This window comes from Pleurodeles waltl, chromosome 3_1 (genome assembly GCF_031143425.1).
Source record: "Pleurodeles waltl isolate 20211129_DDA chromosome 3_1, aPleWal1.hap1.20221129, whole genome shotgun sequence".
NCBI classification, from domain to species: domain Eukaryota; kingdom Metazoa; phylum Chordata; class Amphibia; order Caudata; family Salamandridae; genus Pleurodeles; species Pleurodeles waltl.
In genome coordinates this window covers 705,505,033-705,530,459 of record NC_090440.1, presented here as the reverse complement: position 1 = coordinate 705,530,459, position 25,427 = coordinate 705,505,033, and the positions used below count along the sequence as shown (strand labels likewise).

At 44.7% G+C, this 25,427-nt stretch overlaps 1 protein-coding gene across 1 annotated transcript in view; it reads left to right on the top strand.

Moving 5' to 3' along the window:
• RNF19B (ring finger protein 19B) overlaps positions 1 to 25,427 on the top strand; it is an 85,354-nt gene that overhangs the window by 51,880 nt on the left and 8,047 nt on the right. Inside the window, exon 7 of the mRNA XM_069223402.1 lies at positions 23,455 to 23,662. Coding sequence (XP_069079503.1) covers positions 23,455 to 23,662 — 208 coding nt within the window. The remainder of the gene's footprint in view (positions 1 to 23,454; positions 23,663 to 25,427) is intronic.

Genomic DNA, 25,427 nt, shown 5'->3' with positions numbered 1-25,427 from the left:
GAAAAAGGCCCAAACAGTGCCGAGATCGTCCGACTCCGGTCGAGACACCGGCACGCAGCCTTCTCGGGACCGAGAAAGTGCTGGAGACAAGCCTCGACACCGAGATGCCGGTGTGGACACGGCTCGACGCCGAGACAGCGGCACCGAAACAGATCGACGCCGAGAGGTTTCGGCCCCGAAAAGGAAAAAAGTCACCTCGGAGCCGAAAAAACACGCAGACAAAGTTTCGATGCCGAAACAGACTGCAAGCGACCCAGCTTCAGGCTCTTATACAGAAGAGCACTCGCTAACCTCCCAAATGCAGAAGCATAGGTTTGAGGAAGAGCTACAAGCAACTGATGTAGACCATACGCAAAAGCGTATCTTCATTCAGCAGGGGACAGGAAAAATAAGCACCCTTCCCCCCATTAGGAGAAAGAGAAGGTTGGAGTTCCAGAGGGAACAAACACCACAACCAAAAGTGGTGAAAAGAGTTACACCACCACCCTCTCCTCCGCCCGTGATTAACGTTTCACCAGCACAAACTCCATCACACTCCCCAGCTCACACCACCATGAGCCAGGGTGACCAAGATCAGGACGCATGGGACCTATATGACGCCCCAGTGTCAGATAACAGTCCGGAGGCATACCCTACAAAGCCATCTCCACCAGAAGACAGCACCGCGTACTCTCAAGTGGTGGCTAGAGCAGCACAATTTCACCACGTAAGCCTCCACTCAGAACAGGTCGAGGATGATTTCTTATTCAACACACTCTCCTCCACCCACAGCTCATACCAAAGCCTGCCTATGCTCCCTTGTATGCTCCGGCACGCAAAAGACATCTTTAAGGAGCCGGTCAAAAGTAGGGCAATCACACCAAGGGTGGAAAAAAAGTATAAGCCGCCTCCTACGGACCCGGTTTTCATCACTACACAGCTGCCACCAGACTCTGTCGTTGTAGGAGCAGCTAGGAAAAGGGCCAACTCTCACACATCTGGAGATGCACCACCCCCAGATAAAGAAAGCCGCAAGTTCGATGCAGCTGGTAAAAGAGTCGCAGCACAAGCTGCAAACCAGTGGCGCATCGCGAACTCCCAGGCACTACTTGCGCGCTATGACAGAGCCCACTGGGACGAGATGCAACATCTCATTGAACATCTGCCCAAGGACTTACAAAATAGGGCAAAACAAGTGGTTGAGGAGGGACAGACCATTTCCAACAACCAGATCCGCTCCTCCATGGACGCTGCAGATACAGCTGCACGGACAATTAATACATCTGTAACTATCAGAAGGCATGCATGGCTCCGAACGTCTGGATTTAAACCAGAGATTCAACAAGCAGTTCTCAATATGCCTTTTAATGAAAAAGAACTGTTCGGTCCAGAAGTGGACACAGCGATTGAGAAACTCAAAAAAGATACAGACACTGCCAAAGCCATGGGCGCACTCTACTCCCCGCAGAGCAGAGGGAATTACAGCACATTCCGTAAAACGCCCTTTCGAGGGGGGTTTCGGGGTCAAAGCACACAAGCCAACACCTCACAAGCCACACCGTCCAGTTACCAGGGACAGTATAGAGGAGGTTTTCGGGGACAATATAGAGGAGGGCAATTCCCTAGAAATAGAGGGAGATTTGAAAGCCCCAAAACCCCTACTACTAAACAGTGACTCACATGTCACTCACCCCCTCCACACAACACCAGTGGGGGGAAGAATAGGTCATTATTACAAAGCATGGGAGAAAATCACTACAGACACTTGGGTTCTAGCAATTATCCAACATGGTTATTGCATAGAATTTCTACAATTCCCTCCAAACATACCACCAAAAGCACAAAATCTAACAACACACCATTCCAATCTCCTGGAGATAGAAGTGCAGGCACTATTGCAAAAGAATGCAATCGAATTAGTGCCAAACACACAAATAAACACAGGAGTTTACTCACTGTACTTTCTGATACCAAAGAAGGACAAAACACTGAGACCAATCCTAGACCTCAGAGTAGTGAACACTTTCATCAAATCAGACCACTTCCACATGGTCACACTACAAGAAGTATTGCCATTGCTAAAACTACACGACTACATGGCAACTTTAGACCTCAAGGATGCTTATTTCCATATACCAATACACCCATCGCACAGGAAATACCTAAGGTTTGTATTCAAAGGAATACATTACCAATTCAAGGTACTGCCTTTCGGATTAACAACCGCACCAAGAGTCTTTACCAAATGTCTAGCGGTAGTCGCTGCACACATAAGAAGGCAGCAAATACATGTGTTCCCATATTTGGACGACTGGCTAATCAAGGCCCATTCGTTCATACAGTGCTCAAATCAGATCATACAAACCCTCTTCAAACTCTGGTTCACCGTCAACTTTACAAAATCCAACATTCTGCCGCGCAAGGTACAACAATACCTAGGAGCCATAATAGACACATCAAAGGGAGTAGCCACTCCAAGTCCACAAAGAATTCAAAATTTCAACACCATCATACAACGCATGTATCCAACACAAAAGATACAAGCAAAGATGGTATTACAACTCCTAGGCATGATGTCTTCATGCATAGCCATTGTCCCAAACGCAAGACTGCACATGAGGCCCTTACAACAATGCCCCGCATCACAGTGGTCTCAAGCACAGGGTCACCTTCTAGATCTGGTGTTAATAGACCGCCAAACTTACCTCTCGCTTCTGTGGTGGAACAACATAAATTTAAACAAGGGGCGGCCTTTCCAAGACCCAGTGCCACAATACGTAATAACAACAGATGCTTCCATGACAGGGTGGGGAGCACACCTCGATCAACACAGCATACAAGGACAATGGAACGTACATCAAACAAAACTGCATATCAATCACCTAGAACTTCTAGCAGTTTTTCAAGCACTAAAAGCCTTCCAACCAATAATAGTTCACAAATACATTCTCGTCAAAACAGACAACATGACAACAATGTATTATCTAAACAAGCAGGGGGGGACGCACTCCACGCAGTTAAGCCTGCTAGCACAAAAAATTTGGCATTGGGCAATTCACAACCAAATTCGCCTAATAGCACAGTTTATACCAGGGATCCAAAATCAACTCGCAGACAATCTCTCTTGAGATCATCAACAGGTCCACGAATGGGAAATTCACCCCCAAATTCTGAACACTTATTTCAAACTCTGGGGAACACCTCAGATAGACTTGTTTGCGACAAGGGAGAACGCAAAATGCCAAAACTTCGCATCCAGATACCCACACAAACAATCCCAAGGCAATGCCCTATGGATGAACTGGTCAGGGATATTTGCTTACGCTTTTCCTCCTCTCCCTCTCCTTCCTTACCTGGTAAACAAACTCAGTCAAAGCAAACTCAAACTCATATTGATAGCACCAACTTGGGCAAGGCAACCCTGGTACACAACGCTGCTAGACCTATCAGTGGTACCCTGCATCAAATTGCCCAACAGGCCAAATCTGTTGACACAGCACAACCAAAAGATCAGACACCCAGATCCAGCATCGCTGAATCTAGCAATCTGGCTCCTGAAATCCTAGAATTCGGGCACTTACAACTTACCCAAGAATGTATGGAAGTCATAAAACAGGCCAGAAGGCCATCCACCAGGCACTGTTATGCAAGTAAATGTAAGAGGTTTGTTTGCTACTGCCATATTAATCAAATACAACCATTACACACAACTCCAGAACATGTAGTGGGTTACTTGCTTCACTTACAAAAATCTAACCTAGCTTTCTCTTCCATTAAAATACACCTTGCAGCAATTTCTGCATACCTGCAGACTACCTATTCAACTTCCCTATATAAGATACCAGTCATTAAAGCATTCATGGAGGGCCTTAGGAGAATTATACCACCAAGAACACTACCTGTCCCTTCATGGAACCTAAATGTTGTCCTAACTAGACTTATGGGTCCACCTTTTGAACCCATGCACTCCTGCGACATACAGTTCCTAACCTGGAAGGTGGCATTTCTCATCGCCATTACTTCCCTAAGAAGAGTAAGCGAGATTCAGGCGTTTACAATACAGGAACCTTTTATACAACTACACAAAAATAAAGTCGTCTTAAGGACCAATCCTAAATTTTTGCCAAAGGTTATTTCACCGTTCCATCTAAATCAAACAGTGGAACTTCCAGTGTTCTTTCCACAGCCAGATACCGTAGCTGAAAGGGCGCTACATACATTAGATGTCAAAAGAGCATTGATGTATTACATTCACAGAACAAAAAACATCAGAAAGACTAAACAACTCTTTATTGCATTTCAAAAACCTCATGCAGGAAACCCAATTTCAAAACAAGGTATAGCCAGATGGATAGTTAAATGCATCCAAATCTGCTACCTTAAAGCTAAACGACAGCTGCCCATTACACCAAGGGCACACTCAACCAGAAAGAAAGGTGCTACCATGGCCTTTCTAGGAAACATCCCAATGCAAGAAATATGTAAGGCAGCCACATGGTCTACGCCTCACACATTCACCAAGCACTACTGTGTAGACGTGTTATCCGCACAACAAGCCACAGTAGGTCAAGCTGTATTAAGAACATTATTTCAGACTACTTCCACTCCTACAGGCTGATCCACCGCTTTTGGGGAAATAACTGCTTACTAGTCTATGCAGAACATGCGTATCTACAGCGACAGATGCTATCGAACTGAAAATGTCACTTACCCAGTGTACATCTGTTCGTGGCATCAGTCGCAGTAGATTCGCATGTGCCCACCCGCCTCCCCGGGAGCCTGTAGCAGTTTGGAAGTTACCTTCAATTATTTATATATGTATCATCTCAACCTTAAATAGGTGCATACTTAGTCACTCCATTGCATGGGCACTATTACTACAATTCAACTCCTACCTCACCCTCTGCGGGGAAAAACAATCGAAGATGGAGTCGACGCCCATGCGCAATGGAGACAAAAGGAGGAGTCACTCGGTCCCGTGACTCGAAAGACTTCTTCGAAGAAAAACAACTTGTAACACTCCGGCCCAACACCAGATGGCGAGCTATTGCAGAACATGCGAATCTACTGCGACTGATGCCACGAACAGATGTACATGTGACATTTTCATTGTCTAACATGTGCTTCCTTTCAAACTTTAATAGCCAGAGCGAGGTTCATGGTGACTGACAATAAATTAATGCTGATAAACATTTAAGCCAAACTACTTTTTGAATATTGAGCAGGTGGTAGATATGACTGCAGGAGTCTCTGTGTTTTTAAGTTGCATAACAAATGACATCTCCACTTAGAAGCATCCCATGCTTTCCTACACTCGTAAAGAATGTGCTTACATTCTTGAGGCTGGCTGCAGATTCCCAAATACTATAACAGCAGGTCCCTGTTGACGGACTGAGTAACCAAAGGTTGGAATGCAACAGGTGAACTTGGTGTGGACAGAGTAAGTTTGGACACAAGTGCAGTTTGTTTGTGAGCGAATAGATATTTCTAACAGAAAAGTACCATGATTGTTAGGCCCATGCAGGTGCGATAAGTGTTTCATTACTGTCCACTGCATTTTATGCACTCGAAGAGGATCATTGGAAATGGTGGAAAAACATATGCAAATATCTCTGAATAATTTCCCCAAAGGGCATCCCCTAGAGACTGCGGTTATGGGCATCTGGATTTGAAGGTTTGACATTTCGCACTTGGGAATGGCAAACATATCAACTGCTTGACTTTCCCCAAACCGGAAAGTACTGGTTGAGAGCTTGTGGGCTCAGGGTTGTGGAAGTTGATAAAATATCTACTTGCCCATGTGACAAGCTGCTTTTAAAAATCTACTTGTCCTGTAAGAAAAAAAAAAAATGGTTGTCCCTTTGGTGCCATGTAGTGTGGCAACAAATTATGGCAGCTGTCTCACTATATAAGAGCTCTGATAATAGCTTCTGATTATGCCAGGGCTAATACCATGGTAGGGCTTGAGCACTAGCAGTGTCCTTATTTTGCCACCTTTCTGCAGATCTATATACTGGAGCTGGAGCTAGCAGTAAGCTATAGTTCCAGTGTTGGAATGCCTTTGAGTCTGCGAAAACTACTATCGTGCCTGTTTTAGGTGTTTTCACCAGCTTTTCTCTAATGTTTTCCTGTACTGAAAGCGGCTGGAAATCTACCCCTGATGAGGGCAGAAGTAGAAGTTCTTCCAGGGTTGGGGGAAAAAAAGTGGCTGGAGGGAAACTAAACTTGTAAACCATCAGTAGGTTTTTGCATGAGCAAATAAATCTACATGTGCACATTTGCTCATGCTAAAATAGAGTTCACAAATATTTTCTAGGAGTACGATTTCCTGATCTTCTGTAAATTCTTGTTAATCTATGTAAGCCATGGTCACACCTTTGTGACTTTAAGAATTGGGCCCCTAATTAGGTCTAGTGCTAACCAAGACCTTTTATTTTTACTACAATTCTATTTCGCTCTCCTTTAATCTATTGTCTGGCTTTATTGTGAGCAATAGATAATATTCCGTTCTTTCACAAAGAGCATATTGGCACACTATCTCTTTTTCTTTCCTTTTTTTTTTTTTTTTTTTCCTTTTCAGTGCCTGGAAGTAATGTGGCAATCTGTGCTTTTTGCTTATGCCAATGCTTATTACAATGGTGAGGGCCTGGCAGCGCCCACAACAAAGTTTTTAAAAAGCCATGTCAAAAGAAGACACAAAGTGACAAATCCAAAAAACTGACCACCAATGTCAGATTGGTTGGCTTTGCCAATGTTTGTTAATTTTCATGTTTCACATAATCTTGTTGAAACTGGATACACTGGTTTTCCATTATAAAAATATATTTTGGAAATAGTAGCATGCATCAACATGTGTTACTAAAGGCTTCAAAAAATTGGTAACAAAAATTTAGCAGTAATTTAATCATTTTTGCCCTAGTTGCTTTCTCTCTGAACATTTTATTTTGAAAGCAGATAATCACTTTGATTACAAGCTTCTGAAAACATTTGCATCTAATCGGAGAGCATTCTGGGAGCGTTGTACAGACATTTGAAAAGTTTAACAGTATCTGGCTGTGTGTGTGTGTGTATATATATATATGTGTGTGTGTGTGTGTGTGTGTGTGTGTGTATATATGTGTATATATATATATATATATATATATATATATATATTCGGTGGCATGTGTAGCTGCAGATACACATGCTGTGCACATCCCGCCATCTGGTGTTGGGCTCGGAGTGTTACAAGTTGTTTTTCTTCGAAGAAGTCTTTTCGAGTCACGAGACCGAGGGACTCCTCCCATTTCGACTCCATTGCGCATGGGCGTTGACTCCATCTTAGATTGTTTTTTGTTTTTTTCCGCCATCGGGTTCGGACGTGTTCCTTTTCACTCCGTGTTTCGGGTCGGAAAGTTAGTTAGAATCTCGGAAAAATCGTCGGTATTGTTTGCGTTCGGTATCGGGTTAGTTACAACAGATCGACACCGAATTAAGAAGAGCTCTGGTGGCCCTTCGGGGTTTTTTCGATCCCCGTCGGGGCCTGGTCGTCCCGGCCACGTGTCTCTTCAAGGCTGATGGAACGTACCCCATTCCGAAACTGTCCAAAATGCCATAACAAGTATCCATATAAAGATCAACACCTGGTCTGTAACTTGTGTCTGTTACCAGAACACAAGGAGGATACTTGTGAGGCCTGTCGAGCGTTTCGGTCCAGGAAGACACTCCGGGACCGAAGAGCAAGAAGACTGCAAATGGCGTCGGCGCCAACAGGACAAGGGCGTTTCGAGGAGGAGGAAGAAACATTCTCCATCCAGGATTCGGACTCGTCGGAGATCGATCCCGAAGAAACGCCGAAAACCGTGAGTAAGACGTCGAAACAAAGAACTCACGAGAAGACCGCTAAAGCCCAGGGGACGCCACCGCCAACAGGCCATGGCTTAACCCGAAAACTAGGTGACCGTCCATTGGCACCGAAAAAGGGCGAGCTGGTGTCGAAGTCATCCGACTCCGGTCGAGATACCGGCACACAGCAATCTCGGGCCAGAGAGAGTGGCTCCGAGAAGATTCGGCATCGAGACAGCAGCACCAAAATGGGTCGGCACCGAGAGGGCACGACGCCTAAAGTAAAAAAGATTTCGTCAGAGCCGGAAAAAAGCAGCCAAAAAGATTTCGGTACCTAAACATCCGGCCTCGGAACCGAAAATAAGTTCATATTCAGAGGAACAAGGACTGTCCTCACAAATGAAGACACACAGATTTGAACAAGAATTAGAGACAATAGAGCCAGATCACACACAAAGGCGGATCTTTATTCAAAAAGATACAGGGAAGATCAGCACTCTTCCTCCAATCAAAATGAAACGTAAACTTGCCTTCCAAGACAAGGACAAACTGCCACAAGCAAAGGTGGCTAGACAAGTAACACCACCACCATCCCCACATCACTCTCCGCAACCATCACCGGTAGCCACTCCACCAATGATGCAATCCCCAACTCATACGGGAATGAGTCAAGATGACCCTGACGCATGGGACCTTTATGACGCACCAGTGTCAGATAATAGTCCTCAATGCTATCCAGCAAGACCATCGCCACCAGAGGATAGTACAGGCTACCCTCAAGTGGTATCAAGAGCAGCAGCATTTCACAATGTCAGCCTTCATTCAGAACCCATTGAAGACTACTTTCTTTTTAATACACTGTCGTCTACACACAGTCAATATCAGAGTCTTCCGATGTTACCCGGAATGCTGAAACACTCCAAACAAGTGTTTGAGGAGCCTGTCAAAGGGAGAGCCATTACTCCCAAGAGTAGATAAAAAAATATAAACCGCCACCAACAGACCCAGTGTACATCACACAACAGCTATCACCAGACTGTGTTGTAGTTGGAGCAGCGTGCAAAAGAGCCAACTCTCATACTTCAGGAGCTGCACCACCTCCAGATAAAGAGAGTAGAAAATTCGATGCTGCAGGCAGAAGGGTGGCAGCACAGGCAGCAAACCAGTGGCGTATTGCTAATTCGCAAGCTTTGTTAGCCAGATATGATAGGGCCCATTGGGATGAGATGCAACACTTTATTGAGCATTTACCAAAAGAGTTCCAAAAAAGAGCGCAGCAAGTGGTAGAAGAGGGACAAAGTATCTCCAATAATCAGATACGATCAGCAATGGATGCTGCAGACACAGCTGCTAGAACTATCAACACAGCAGTAACAATAAGAAGACCTGCATGGCTGCGTACATCAGGATTTAAACCAGAGATACAGCAAGCTGTGCTGAATATGCCATTCAACGGACAGCAGTTGTTTGGGCCGGAGGTGGACACTGCAATAGAAAAACTTAAGAAAGACACTGACACTGCCAAAGCCATGGGCGCACTCTACTCCCCGCAGAGCAGAGGCACATTTCGAAAGACACAATTTCGAGGGGGGTTTCGAGGGCAGACCACAGAAGCCACAACCTCACAAACAAAGCCCACTTACCAGAGCCAGTACCAGCGGGGAGGTTTTCAGGGACAATATAGAGGAGGACAGTTTCAATGAAACAGAGGAAAGTTCCAAAGTCCCAAAACTCCTCCAAACAAACAGTGACTTCAAGGTCACAAATCCCCAACACACAACACCTGTGGGAGGGAGACTAACCAAGTTTTACACACATTGGGAGGAAATAACAACAGACACTTGGGTCTTAGCAATTATCCAGCATGGTTATTGCATAGAATTTCTCAAATTCCCTCCAAACGTCCCACCGAAAACACACAGTATGTCAAAACAACATATAGATCTTGTAGGACTAGAAGTTCAGGCATTGCTACAGAAAGAAGCAATAGAATTAGTACCAACACAACAATTAAACACAGGAGTCTACTCACTGTACTTTCTGATACCCAAAAAAGACAAGAGTCTAAGACCTATACTAGATCTCAGAACATTAAATACCTACATCAAATCAGACCACTTTCACATGGTTACTTTACAAGACGTAATCCCACTGCTCAAACAACAAGACTACATGACAACACTAGACCTAAAGGATGCATATCTCCATATACCAATACATCCTTCACACAGAAAGTACCTAAGGTTTGTATTCCAAGGGATACATTACCAATTCAAAGTGTTGCCATTCGGAATAACAACTGCGCCAAGAGTTTTTACAAAATGCCTGGCAGTAGTAGCTGCACATATCAGAAGGCAGCAAATACATGTGTTCCCGTACCTGGACGATTGGTTAATCAAAACAAACATGCTAAGACGGTGTTCACAACACACAAAATATGTCATAGAAATCCTACACAAACTAGGTTTCTCAATCAACTACGCAAAGTCATACCTTCTGCCGTGTCAAACACAGCAATACTTAGGAGCAACAATCAACACAGCAAAAGGGATTGCCACTCCAAGTCCACAAAGAGTTCAAACATTTCACAATGTAATACAGGCCATGTATCCAAAACAAAGGATACAAGTCAAAATGGTAATGAACTTACAACAGTGCCTAGCATCACAATGGTCACAAGCACAGGGTCAGCTTCTAGATCTGGTGTTGATAGACCGCCAAACATTCATCTCGCTTCAGTGGTGGAACAGTATAAATTTAAACCAAGGGCGGCCTTTCCAAGACCCAGTGCCACAATACGTGATAACAGATGCTTCCATGACAGGGTGGGGAACACACCTCAATCAACACAGCATCCAAGGACAATGGGACATACAGCAAAGACAGTTTCACATAAATCACTTAGAACTGTTAGCGGTATTTCTAGCGCTGAAAGCATTTCAACCCATGATAACCCACAAATACATTCTTGTCAAAACAGACAACATGACAACAATGTATTACCTAAACAAACAAGGAGGGACACACTCGACACAGTTGTGTCTCCTGACACAGAAAATATGGCATTGGGCGATTCACAACCACATTCGCCTAATAGCACAATTTATTCCAGGAATTCAGAATCAGTTAGCAGACAATCTCTCTCGGGATCACCAACAGATCCACGAATGGGAGATTCACCCCCAAATACTGAACACCTACTTCCAAGTTTGGGGAACACCACAAATAGATCTATTTGCAACAAAGGAAAACTCAAAATGCCAAAACTTCGCATCCAGGTACCCACAACATCAGTCTCAAGGCAATGCGCTATGGATGAACTGGTCAGGGATATTTGCGTACGCTTTTCCCCCTCTCCCACTCCTTCCATATCTAGTAGACCAGTTGAGTCAAAACAAACTCAAACTCATACTAATAGCACCAACATGGGCAAGACAACCTTGGTACACAACACTACTAGACCTTTCAGTAGTACCTCATGTCAAACTACCAAACAGACCAGATCTGTTAACACAACACAAACAACAGATCAGACATCCAAATCCAGCATCGCTGAATCTAGCAATTTGGCTCCTGAAATCCTAGAATTCGGACACTTAGACCTCACACAAGAATGTATACAAGACAAGACAAGCTAGGAAGCCTACCACTAGACACTGCTATGCAAATAAGTGGAAAAGATTTGTTTATTACTGCCATAATAATCAAATTCAACCCTTACACGCATCTGCAAAAGATATAGTAGGATACTTACTACATTTGCAAAAGTCAAAACTAGCTTTCTCTTCCATAAAGATACATCTCACTGCAATTTCAGCTTACCTGCAAATGACGCACTCAACTTCATTATTTAGGATACCAGTTGTAAGGAAATGCCTCCTTGGCATGGTTGCCCCCTGACTTTTTGCCTTTGCTGATGCTATGTTTACAATTGAAAGTGTGCTGAGGCCTGCTAACCAGGCCCCAGCACCAGTGTTCTTTCCCTTACCTGTACTTTTGTATCCACAATTGGCAGACCCTGGCATCCAGATAAGTCCCTTGTAACTGGTACTTCTAGTACCAAGGGCCCTGATGCCAAGGAAGGTCTCTAAGGGCTGCAGCATGTCTTATGCCACCCTGGAGACCTCTCACTCAGCACAGACACACTGCTTGCCAGCTTGTGTGTGCTAGTGAGGACAAAACGAGTAAGTCGACATGGCACTCCCCTCAGGGTGCCATGCCAGCCTCTCACTGCCTATGCAGTATAGGTAAGACACCCCTCTAGCAGGCCTTACAGCCCTAAGGCAGGGTGCACTATACCATAGGTGAGGGTACCAGTGCATGAGCATGGTACCCCTACAGTGTCTAAACAAAACCTTAGACATTGTAAGTGCAGGGTAGCCATAAGAGTATATGGTCTGGGAGTCTGTCAAACACGAACTCCACAGCACCATAATGGCTACACTGAAAACTGGGAAGTTTGGTATCAAACTTCTCAACACAATAAATGCACACTGATGCCAGTGTACATTTTATTGTAAAATGCACCACAGAGGGCACCTTAGAGGTGCCCCCTGAAACCTATCCGACTATCTGTGTAGGCTGATTGGTTCCAGCAGCCTGCCACACTAGAGACATGTTGCTGGCCCCATGGGGAGAGTGCCTTTGTCACTCTGAGGCCAGTAACAAAGCCTGCACTGGGTGGAGATGCTAACACCTCCCCCAGGCAGGAGCTGTGACACCTGGCGGTGAGCCTCAAAGGCTCACCCCTTTGTCACAGCCCAGCAGGGCACTCCAGCTTAGTGGAGTTGCCCGCCCCCTCCGGCCACGGCCCCCACTTTTGGCGGCAAGGCTGGAGGGAACAAAGAAAGCAACAAGGAGGAGTCACTGGCCAGTCAGGACAGCCCCTAAGGTGTCCTGAGCTGAAGTGACTCTAACTTTTAGAAATCCTCCATCTTGCAGATGGAGGATTCCCCCGATAGGGTTAGGATTGTGACCCCCTCCCCTTGGGAGGAGGCACAAAGAGGGTGTACCCACCCTCAGGGCTAGTAGCCATTGGCTACTAAACCCCCAGACCTAAACACGCCCTTAAATTTAGTATTTAAGGGCTACCCTGAACCCTAGAAAATTAGATTCCTGCAACTACAAGAAGAAGGACTGCCTAGCTGAAAAACCCCTGCAGAGGAAGACCAGAAGACGACAACTGCCTTGGCTCCAGAAACTCACCGGCCTGTCTCCTGCCTTCCAAAGATCCTGCTCCAGCGACGCCTTCCAAAGGGACCAGCGACCTCGACATCCTCTGAGGACTGCCCCTGCTTCGAAAAGACAAGAAACTCCCGAGGACAGCGGACCTGCTCCAAGAAAGGCTGCAACTTAGTTTCCAGCAGCCTTGAAAGAACCCTGCAAGCTCCCCGCAAGAAGCGTGAGACTTGCAACACTGCACCCGGCGACCCCGACTCGGCTGGTGGCGATCCAACACCTCAGGAGGGACCCCAGGACTACTCTGATACTGTGAGTACCAAAACCTGTCCCCCCTGAGCCCCCACAGCGCCGCCTGCAGAGGGAATCCCGAGGCTTCCCCTGACCGCGACTCTTTGAACCTAAAGTCCCGACGCCTGGGAGAGACCCTGCACCCGCAGCCCCCAGGACCTGAAGGACCGGACTTTCACTGGAGAAGTGACCCCCAGGAGTCCCTCTCCCTTGCCCAAGTGGAGGTTTCCCCGAGGAATCCCCCCCTTGCCTGCCTGCAGCGCTGGAGAGATCCCGAGATCTCTCATAGACTAACATTGAAAACCCGACGCTTGTTTCTACACTGCACCCGGCCGCCCCCGCGCTGCTGAGGGTGAAATTTCTGTGTGGACTTGTGTCCCCCCCGGTGCCCTACAAAACCCCCCTGGTCTGCCCTCCGAAGACGCGGGTACTTACCTGCAAGCAGACCGGAACCGGGGCACCCCCTTCTCTCCATTCTAGCCTATGTGTTTTGGGCACCACTTTGAACTCTGCACCTGACCGGCCCTGAGCTGCTGGTGTGGTGACTTTGGGGTTGCTCTGAACCCCCAACGGTGGGCTACCTTGGACCAAGAACTAAGCCCTGTAAGTGTCTTACTTACCTGGTTAACCTAACAAATACTTACCTCCCCTAGGAACTGTGAAAATTGCACTAAGTGTCCACTTTTAAAACAGCTATTTGTGAATAACTTGAAAAGTATACATGCAATTTTGATGATTTGAAGTTCCTAAAGTACTTACCTGCAATACCTTTCGAATAAGATATTACATGTAGAATTTGAACCTGTGGTTCTTAAAATAAACTAAGAAAAGATATTTTTCTATACAAAAACCTATTGGCTGGATTTGTCTCTGAGTGTGTGTACCTCATTTATTGTCTATGTGTATGTACAACAAATGCTTAACACTACTCCTTGGATAAGCCTACTGCTCGACCACACTACCACAAAATAGAGCATTAGTATTATCTATTTTTACCACTATTTTACCTCTAAGGGGAACCCTTGGACTCTGTGCATGCTATTCCTTACTTTGAAATAGCACATACAGAGCCAACTTCCTACACCAGTCATAAAAGCGTTTATGGAAGGCCTAAAGAGAATTATACCACCAAGAACACCACCAGTTCCTTCATGGAACCTCAACATTGTCTTAACACGACTCATGGGTCTGCCTTTTGAGCCCATGCACTCTTGTGAAATGCAATACTTAACGTGGAAAGTTGCATTTTTGATTGCCATCACATCTCTAAGAAGGGTGAGTGAAATTCAAGCATTTACCATACAAGAACCATTTATTCAAATACACAAGAATAAAGTAGTTCTACGGACAAATCCAAAATTTTTACCAAAAGTGATCTCACCGTTCCACTTGAATCAAACAGAATTACCAGTGTTCTTCCCACAGCCAGATTCTGTAGCTGAAAGAGCACTACATACATTAGACATCAAAAGAGCGCTAATGTACTACATTGACAGAACAAAACTAATTCGAAAAACAAAACAACTATGTTCGATGGCATCTGTCTCTGTAGATACGCATGTTCTGCAATAGCTCGCCATCTGGTGTTGGGCCGGAGTGTTACAAGTTGTTTTTCTTCGAAGAAGTCTTTCGAGTCACGGGACCGAGTGACTCCTCCTTTTGTCTCCATTGCGCATGGGCGTCGACTCCATCTTCGATTGTTTTTTTTCCGCCATCGGGTTCGGACGTGTTCCTGTCGCTCCGAGTTTCGGAACGGAAAAAATAGTTAATTTCGGAAGATTTTCGTCGGTATTGTTGCGTTCGGGTTCGGCGTACTTAGATTCAACACCGCATCGAAGATCGAAGAGCTCCGGTGCCCTTCGGGGTAGTTTTTCGATCCTCCGTCGGGGCCTGGTCGGCCCGACCGCGTGCTGAGGAACGCCGATGGAACGGACCCCGTTCCGTTTCTGCCCCAAATGCCACAATAAATACCCCTACACAGACCAACACTTGGTCTGCAACCTGTGCCTGTCACCTGAGCACAGCGAAGACACCTGCGAGGCCTGTCGTGCGTTCCGGTCCCGAAAAACACTCCGAGACCGTCGAGCCAGAAGACTTCAAATGGCGTCCGCACCGACAGCCCAACGGGAGTTCGAGGAACAGGAAGAGGAAGGTACCTTCTCGATCCAAGACTCAGACTCCGAAGGATTCGACGATACACAAACCGTGAGTAAGACGTCGAAAACCACACAAAGAAACATTTACAAGGCCCAGGGGACGCCACTGCCACCAGGCCATGGCTCGACCCATAAATTCGGTGACCGACCGTCGGCACCGAAAAAGGCCCAAACAGTGCCGAGATCGTCCGACTCCGGTCGAGACACCGGCACGCAGCCTTCTCGGGACCGAGAAAGTGCTGGAGACAAGCCTCGACACCGAGATGCCGGTGTGGACACGGCTCGACGCCGAGACAGCGGCACCGAAACAGATCGACGCCGAGAGGTTTCGGCCCGACAAGGAAAAAAGTCACCTCGGAGCCGAAAAAACACACAAAGTTTCGATGCCGAAACAAACTGCAAGCGACCCAGCTTCGGGCTCTTATACATAAGAGCACTCGCTAACCTCCCAAATGCAAAAGCATAGGTTTGAGGAAGAGCTACAAGCAACTGATGTGGACCATACGCAAAAGCGTATCTTCATTCAGCAGGGGACAGGAAAAATAAGCACCCTTCCCCCCATTAGGAGAAAGAGAAGGTTGGAGTTCCAGACGGAACAAGCACCACAACCAAAAGTGGTGAAAAGAGTTACACCACCACCCTCTCCTCCGCCCGTGATTAACGTTTCACCAGCACAAACGCCATCACACTCCCCAGCTCACACCACCATGAGCCAGGGTGACCAAGACCAGGACGCATGGGACCTATACGACGCCCCAGTGTCAGATAACAGCCCAGAGGCATACCCTACAAAACCATCTCCACCAGAAGACAGCACCGCGTACTCTCAGGTGGTGGCTAGAGCAGCACAATTTCACAACGTAAGCCTCCACTCAGAACAGGTCGAGGATGATTTCTTGTTCAACACACTCTCCTCCACCCACAGCTCCTACCAAAGCCTGCCTATGCTCCCTGGTATGCTCCGGCACGCAAAAGACATATTTAAGGACCCGGTCAAAAGTAGGGCAATCACACCAAGGGTGGAAAAAAAGTATAAGCCGCCTCCTACGGACCCGGTTTTCATCACAACACAGCTGCCACCAGACTCTGTTGTTGTAGGAGCAGCTAGGAAAAGGGCCAACTCTCACACATCTGGAGATGCACCACCCCCAGATAAAGAAAGCCGCAAGTTCGATGCAGCTGGTAAGAGAGTCGCAGCACAAGCTGCAAACCAGTGGCGCATCGCGAACTCCCAGGCACTACTTGCGCGCTATGACAGAGCCCACTGGGACGAGATGCAACATCTCATTGAACATCTGCCCAAAGACTTCCAAAATAGGGCAAAACAAGTGGTTGAGGAGGGACAGACCATCTCCAACAACCAGATACGTTCCTCCATGGACGCTGCAGATACAGCTGCACGGACAATTAATACATCTGTAACTATCAGAAGGCATGCATGGCTCCGAACGTCTGGATTTAAACCAGAGATTCAACAAGCAGTTCTCAATATGCCTTTTAATGAAAAAGAACTGTTCGGTCCAGAAGTGGACACAGCGATTGAGAAACTCAAAAAAGATACAGACACTGCCAAAGCCATGGGCGCACTCTACTCCCCGCAGAGCAGAGGGAATTACAGCACATTCCGTAAAACGCCCTTTCGAGGGGGGTTTCGGGGTCAAAGCACACAAGCCAGCACCTCACAAGCAACACCGTCCACTTACCAGGGACAGTATAGAGGAGGTTTTAGGGGACAATATAGAGGAGGGCAATTCCCTAGAAATAGAGGGAGATTTCAAAGCCCCAAAACCCCTACTACTAAACAATGACTCACATGTCACTCACCCCCTCCACACAACACCAGTGGGGGGAAGAATAGGTCATCATTACAAAGCATGGGAGGAAATCACTACAGACACTTGGGTTCTAGCAATTATCCAACATGGTTATTGCATAGAATTTCTACAATTCCCTCCAAACATACCACCAAAAGCACAAAATTTAACAACACACCATTCCAATCTCCTGGAGATAGAAGTGCAGGCACTATTGCAAAAGAATGCAATCGAATTAGTGCCAAACACACAAATAAACACAGGAGTTTACTCACTGTACTTTGATACCAAAGAAGGACAAAACGCTGAGACCAATCCTAGACCTCAGAGTAGTGAACACTTTAATCAAATCAGACCACTTCCACATGGTCACACTACAAGAAGTATTGCCATTGCTAAAACTGCACGACTACATGGCAACTTTAGACCTCAAGGATGCTTATTTCCATATACCAATACACCCATCGCACAGGAAATACCTAAGGTTTGTATTCAAAGGAATACATTACCAATTCAAGGTACTGCCTTTCGGATTAACAACCGCACCAAGAGTCTTTACCAAATGTCTAGCAGTGGTCGCAGCACACATAAGAAGGCAGCAAATACATGTGTTCCCATATCTAGACGACTGGCTAATCAAAGCCCATTCGTTAATAGAGTGCTCAAATCACACAAATCATATCATACAAACCCTCTTCAAACTAGGGTTCACCGTCAATTTCACAAAATCCAAAATTCTGCCACGCAAGGTACAACAATACCTGGGAGCCATAATAGACACATCAAAAGGAGTAGCCACTCCAAGTCCACAAAGAATTCAAAATTTCAACACCATCATACAACGCATGTATCCAACACAAAAGATACAGGCAAAGATGGTACTACAACTCCTAGGCATGATGTCATCATGCATAGCCATTGTCCCAAACGCAAGACTGCACATGAGGCCCTTACAACAATGCCTAGCATCACAGTGGTCTCAAGCACAGGGTCACCTTCTAGATCTGGTGTTAATAGACCGCCAAACTTACCTCTCGCTTCTGTGGTGGAACAACATAAATTTAAACAAGGGGCGGCCTTTCCAAGACCCAGTGCCACAATACGTAATAACAACAGATGCTTCCATGACAGGGTGGGGAGCACACCTCAATCAACACAGCATACAAGGACAATGGAACGTACATCAAACAAAACTGCATATCAATCACCTAGAACTTCTAGCAGTTTTTCAAGCACTAAAAGCTTTCCAACCAATAATAGTTCACAAATACATTCTCGTCAAAACAGACAACATGACAACAATGTATTATCTAAACAAGCAGGGAGGGACGCACTCCACGCAGTTAAGCCTGCTAGCACAAAAAATTTGGCATTGGGCAATTCACAACCAAATTCGCCTAATTGCACAGTTTATACCAGGGATACAAAATCAACTCGCAGACAATCTCTCTCGAGATCACCAACAGGTCCACGAATGGGAAATTCACCCCCAAATACTGAACACTTATTTCAAACTCTGGGGAACACCTCAGATAGACTTGTTTGCGACAAGGGAGAACGCAAAATGCCAAAACTTCGCATCCAGATACCCACACAAACAATCCCAAGGCAATGCCCTATGGATGAACTGGTCAGGGATATTTGCTTACGCTTTTCCTCCTCTCCCTCTCCTTCCTTACCTGGTAAACAAACTCAGTCAAAGCAAACTCAAACTCATATTGATAGCACCAACTTGGGCAAGGCAACCCTGGTACACAACGCTGCTAGACCTATCAGTGGTACCCTGCATCAAATTGCCCAACAGGCCAGATCTGTTGACACAGCACAACCAAAAGATCAGACACCCAGATCCAGCATCGCTGAATCTAGCAATCTGGCTCCTGAAATCCTAGAATTCGGGCACTTACAACTTACCCAAGAATGTATGGAAGTCATAAAACAAGCAAGAAGGCCATCCACCAGGCACTGCTATGCAAGTAAATGGAAGAGGTTTGTTTGCTACTGCCATATTAATCAAATACAACCATTACACACAACTCCAGAACATGTAGTGGGTTACTTGCTTCACTTACAAAAATCTAACCTAGCTTTCTCTTCCATTAAGATTCACCTTGCAGCAATATCTGCATACCTGCAGACTACCTATTCAACTTCCCTATATAAAATACCAGTCATTAAAGCATTCATGGAGGGCCTTAGGAGAATTATACCACCAAGAACACTACCTGTTCCTTCATGGAACCTAAATGTTGTCCTAACTAGACTTATGGGTCCACCTTTTGAACCCATGCACTCCTGCGACATACAGTTCCTAACCTGGAAGGTGGCATTTCTCATCGCCATTACTTCCCTGAGAAGAGTAAGCGAGATTCAGGCGTTTACTATACAGGAACCTTTTATACAACTACACAAAAATAAAGTCGTCCTAAGGACCAATCCTAAATTTTTGCCAAAGGTTATTTCACCGTTCCATCTAAATCAAACAGTGGAACTTCCAGTGTTCTTTCCACAGCCAGATACCGTAGCTGAAAGGGCACTACATACATTAGATGTCAAAAGAGCATTAATGTATTACATTGACAGAACAAAGAACATCAGAAAGACTAAACAACTCTTTATTGCATTTCAAAAACCTCATGCAGGAAACCCAATTTCAAAACAAGGTATAGCCAGATGGATAGTTAAATGCATCCAAATCTGCTACCTTAAAGCTAAACGACAGCTGCCCATTACACCAAGGGCACACTCAACCAGAAAGAAAGGTGCTACCATGGCCTTTCTAGGAAACATCCCAATGCAAGAAATATGTAAGGCAGCCACATGGTCTACGCCTCACACATTCACCAAGCACTACTGTGTAGACGTGTTATCCGCACAACAAGCCACAGTAGGTCAAGCTGTATTAAGGACATTATTTCAGACTACTTCCACTCCTACAGGCTGATCCACCGCTTTTGGGGAAATAACTGCTTACTAGTCTATTGCAGAACATGCGTATCTACAGCGACAGATGCCATCGAACTGAAAATGTCACTTACCCAGTGTACATCTGTTCGTGGCATCAGTCGCAGTAGATTCGCATGTGCCCACCCGCCTCCCCGGGAGCCTGTAGCAGTTTGGAAGTTACCTTCAATTATTTATATATGTATCATCTCAACCTTAAATAGGTGCATACTTAGTCACTCCATTGCATGGGCACTATTACTACAATTCAACTCCTACCTCACCCTCTGCGGGGAAAAACAATCGAAGATGGAGTCGACGCCCATGCGCAATGGAGACAAAAGGAGGAGTCACTCGGTCCCGTGACTCGAAAGACTTCTTCGAAGAAAAACAACTTGTAACACTCCGGCCCAACACCAGATGGCGAGCTATTGCAGAACATGCAAATCTACTGCGACTGATGCCACGAACAGATGTACACTGGGTAAGTGACATTTTCAATATATATATATGTATGTATATATGTATATATGTATATATATATGTATATATATATATGTATATATATATATATATATATATATATGTATATATGTTTGGAACTACTTGTCTCAAGGACTAAATAAATATGACAACTCTTTGTCCTGGGCCTTCAACAATATGTCCTGGGTGTTGGGCTATAATAATTCCACACCCCTGTAAGCTAATCTTAAGATTTTCCTGATCACTTCGGCTGAGGAGACTGGCAAAGTAGTTGTCCACCCCTGGTGTGTATACTGCCAGAAGTTATATAGGTGATGGCTGAGTGATCAATACCAGATTGCCCAAACCATATTGTCTAGCTTGGCTAGATGTTTGCTACCTTGTCCTTGAATGTAAGGTATAGTTGTCATGTTGCTTTGAATCAGTAACACCTTGTTTTGAATTCTGGTTAGGATCACTTGTGGAGGAAATTGAACCAACATGAATACCAACCAATTGTGTAAGCAGTGCTCCTTGCTTTATGCTTTGCATCTCTGCTGACTGTCAGAACTAGTGTGGGTAAAGAAACCATTTGATCAGTTTCAAGTTTACTTTGTTCTACCATTGCAGTTTGTGGTAATTACTCCAACACCTGAGCCTCCTAGTCCCTTGTGATCATCGTCTGGTAAGACATGACTGGAACGGATGCATGCATTAGTGTGTATTTGGGTAATGGAATGCATGATTGTATAATTCCTAGCTGTTTCGTGATTATTCAAAAGAAAGACTTTGAATTAGTCATGTATTCCACTTACCACACACCTTAGTGGTGATGGTCTGGAGGTACAGAAATTTGGAAGTCCGTGTCCTTAAGGTTGAGTGTAGCTTCGTACGATCCATGGTACAGAAGTGGAATGACGTCCTCTGTGGTTGTCATTCTGAAGCTGTTAGATGTGATTTAGCAGATTAGTGCTCAGAGATCTAGGTTGGTAAAAACGTAACCACATTTAGAACCAGGAAGTACAGGGAGTACACCCCTTGTGTCTGCTGCTGCATAGTGGAGCACTGCTTCTGTTGTGTTGAGAAGCAAAGCCTTTATCTATTCCAACAAGTGTGCTTTTGTTTCTTGTTCAGATAACTATGGACAGTGGTGGACGTAACCCACTTATTTAAGTTTATTTCAAAGATGGTGTTGCAACAGCCCTTCTAATGACCCCTACTGGGGGGACGGGGATGGGCCCAGATAAGAGTACACAGGAAGATGTCTCATGCACTTTGCCTGATGTTTCCACCTCCATTCCGCTAACACATTTTGTATCCAGTAGGCAGATTTTGTAATGCATTGTACCTCTACACATACAGTGAAACGTCGGTGGAAGCAATCACAAATTGAGTTGTTGGTGTCTTGGTGTATTGTGGGTTAGATAACAGTTGCAGAAAATATACTTACATTTATAGATATCTAAAGGATAGGGTGCTGAGCTTGCCTTTGCCAGGATTCCCACTTTCAGCTTAGTGAGTCACCTTGTGTGATATAGTATCAAACTGCTGTCAGAAGACTGGCTTTGTAGAGCCACGGTCAGATGGAAAGAACTCCGAAACTAATCATGCACTTTGATCTAGATACTATAGGAGTGGTATGCAGATCCTTTTTTATTGGGAATGTACCAGGACTGCAGTACTGGGGCGTATCTGTCTTCTCCAAGGACCCACAGAGAAAGCTACTTGTTTGTGCATCCCAGGTATTGATAGTTAAACATGGAGTGAAGTTGTCCAGAGGAATCCTTTCCCGCCTTTGCAGCTCCAAATAAAGAGCTTGATACGGTGATCTATTGCTGCTGATGGGCTTGTGTTTGGACTGCAGTGCCCCCCCCCCCCCCTCCCAAGTCGTACCAGGAAAGGTTTTTCATTTTCTTCCATTTCCCTCGCTTCCAACGTATTGGTTGCTGACCATGCATCAGAATATCCCTTCTAGCCTCTTCTTCTCCAGCTAATGCAGCATATTAATGGTACCTCCTTGTAGTGGGAAGCGTTTCCACCAGATGAAATCCGAAAAGCACTCTGTGTTAATATCCCTTTACATTTCAGCTCCACGCCTAAAATTGGTTCCTTAAAATGTTGTTGTTTATTTCACAAAATGCCAAAAAGCCATTTTTGCTTTGTGGGAGTTGGTTACACCCTCTAGTTTAAAAAAAAAGGTATAATCTTGCTGTTCACACTGCAGACAAATGTAACTTATTGATGTTACATTAGGGTAATATTCTGGACTTTATTGTGGTCTCCAAGCTCTCACAAGTGTAAACCTCAAAATGGAAAAATCATGAGGAAGAAAGACTTGTTTGAAGAATTCTGTTGGTTAACAATAGTTTTAATGTATATTTAGTTATTAATGCCTGTCCTCCTCACCCACTGATGTTCTTAAGTTTCCTTTTAATTTTCTCAGCTGGAGGTGGTCTTTGGGGATTATGTTGTGTCTGACAAGACACTTCCAATCGGGGGCGCTCTTCATGCTGTCACTAGATAGCTCCCAAATTTATGTATTAACCACTTTTTTAAAGTCTTATCTGTTCTCAATTGATGCTCAAATATACTTTAAATACTGTCTTTTCTTTGAGCATCCTGCTCCTTCAATACCTATAACAAATACACTGGTGATCTGCTTTCATGGTACCTAATAGATAAATTCTTCTTCATCTTACTTGGGCTGAAGAACTTCACTTGTATTTTTGCTTGTCTCTGTTTGAGTGTTGTACGTGTCATTTGTTTGCCTTAAGTCGCTACACTAATGTCCTCTGGTCTACTTGCAGTGGCAGATGCCTGGCGTGCCCTGAAGAACCCCAGCATTGGTGAGAGCAGCATTGAGGGGCTGACTAGCGTGCTGAGTGCTAGTGGGAGCCCTACAGATGGTCTGAGTGTGGTGCATGGAAACTACCTTGAGACGGCCAGCTTTGCAGCTCTTTCCGGAGGTGCCCTCTCCGGGGGAACCTTAAGTGGCGGAAAAGGGAAATATAGCAAGTAAGTAAACTCCATCTCATTAATAAGCTTGTTGCATATTAAGAACAAGAAACTGTTGTCTTTGCTGTCTCTAGAAAAACCCACAACCATATTAACCTGCTGTCTACAAGAACTCCTGTGGGTTCCTTGGCGCACAGACCACCTTTTATTCCTCTCTTGTGACCATTGTACTTGTACGATGAAGCTCCTGTTCAGAGAAGCAATAAAGGGCCTTGCATGCTCTGATTGACCTAGAGGATACTATATATTAGTAACAAGGGGGCCTTCCACTTTATTTTTTGTGAATCAATATTTGCCCAAATCTCAAAGAATGTAGACATTTTTCTGATTCAATTTGTCCCTTCCACAGCAGTATTAAAAATTACTACAAATATAATGATAACGGTAGAAAGCTTTCCATGTCCACAGTTAAGGAACAAACAAATACAAGTCACCTTGAATGTAAAGCCCCTCTGTAGAGATATTCTATGGAAAAAGTGCTAGAGGTGTGTGGAAAAATACCTGCAAAAGAGGGACAAAACAACTTGAGTTCTAACATCTTTTATTCTAAGGCTGACAATGCTGGCACTGATTTCCTCCTCCACCAATCATAGATTAATAGTATTTGCAAATTAAAGGAACATTGCCAAAAACCCTTAGGAAAACAGAACAACATATAACTGCAGTTCATAGTATGAGAAAAATGGTTCCTCCTTGAAAATCGTAACCATTTTGATAAAAAGGTCCTTTCACGTCAGATGCACATATAATGCTTTATGAAGGTGAACAGCATCCTTGCAGACGCGGACATCCAAAACTGATAGCTTTGTTGTTATCCAAGGTACTGAGACATACATTTAGAAAGTAGAATGTTAGGGTGAAGCAAGATATCCACCCATTAATACAGCTCTGACCCACGAAATTCGTGCTCATAAATAATTCTCCCAAAAGAAACAATATTGAGTGAAGGCTTTCATCTGAGAAGTTTCATTTTCACCCTAATTTGCATAAATTTTAGAATAAGTGACTTTTTCTACATGCATATATTTCCAGACCCATGGAGCCCCTCCATAAAAATATTCAGTCCTAACCAGGCCTCCACAGACACAACTGAGAAGAGGTTGGAAAAGTGTACAAGCCAAGAGAGTGAGGGCATATGAAAAAATAAGGGATTTAATTTTTTATTTTGTTTATCACTTCCCCTCTCGTAGAAACCACCACAGAAATAGTTCTGCCGTTAGCAGCACTTAAAGTAACAATTTAAAACCAGCATTTGCGATGCAATAGGTCTCGCATTTGCTTGAGTTAAAGCTATTGGCGTTGTAAATGCATAACTGGAATTTTTTTGTCAACAAAATTGGTTAAATCTAACGCATAATTTCGTTCTCTCCCACATAATTCTAGTGGCCCTGAATATAACTAAAGTAGTTCCATGCACAACCACTTATTTCATGTAGATTTAATTGTGAAACCCATGAAATGCACCAATAAAGAGACTTCCACACCTGTCCAAATATGCAACACAATCCTATTTAATCTCCTGTGATAAGTGGATAAGCCTAGTGAAAGCGTTATGCAAAGACAGGAGCTTTTTGTAATATATAACGAGTCCAACTTAAAACCAAAGGGAAAAAGAAGCTGCCAGAATGCCCACACTTTCCATGGTGTTCAATTTGTTAGCTTAGCGAGAGAGCTGTGCAGAGCCAAGGGAGGGAAAGGAAACGCAAACAGCTGTTTAGTGTTAAAAAGCACATAAATATGGCATTATGTTCCCAAAGAGTGTATG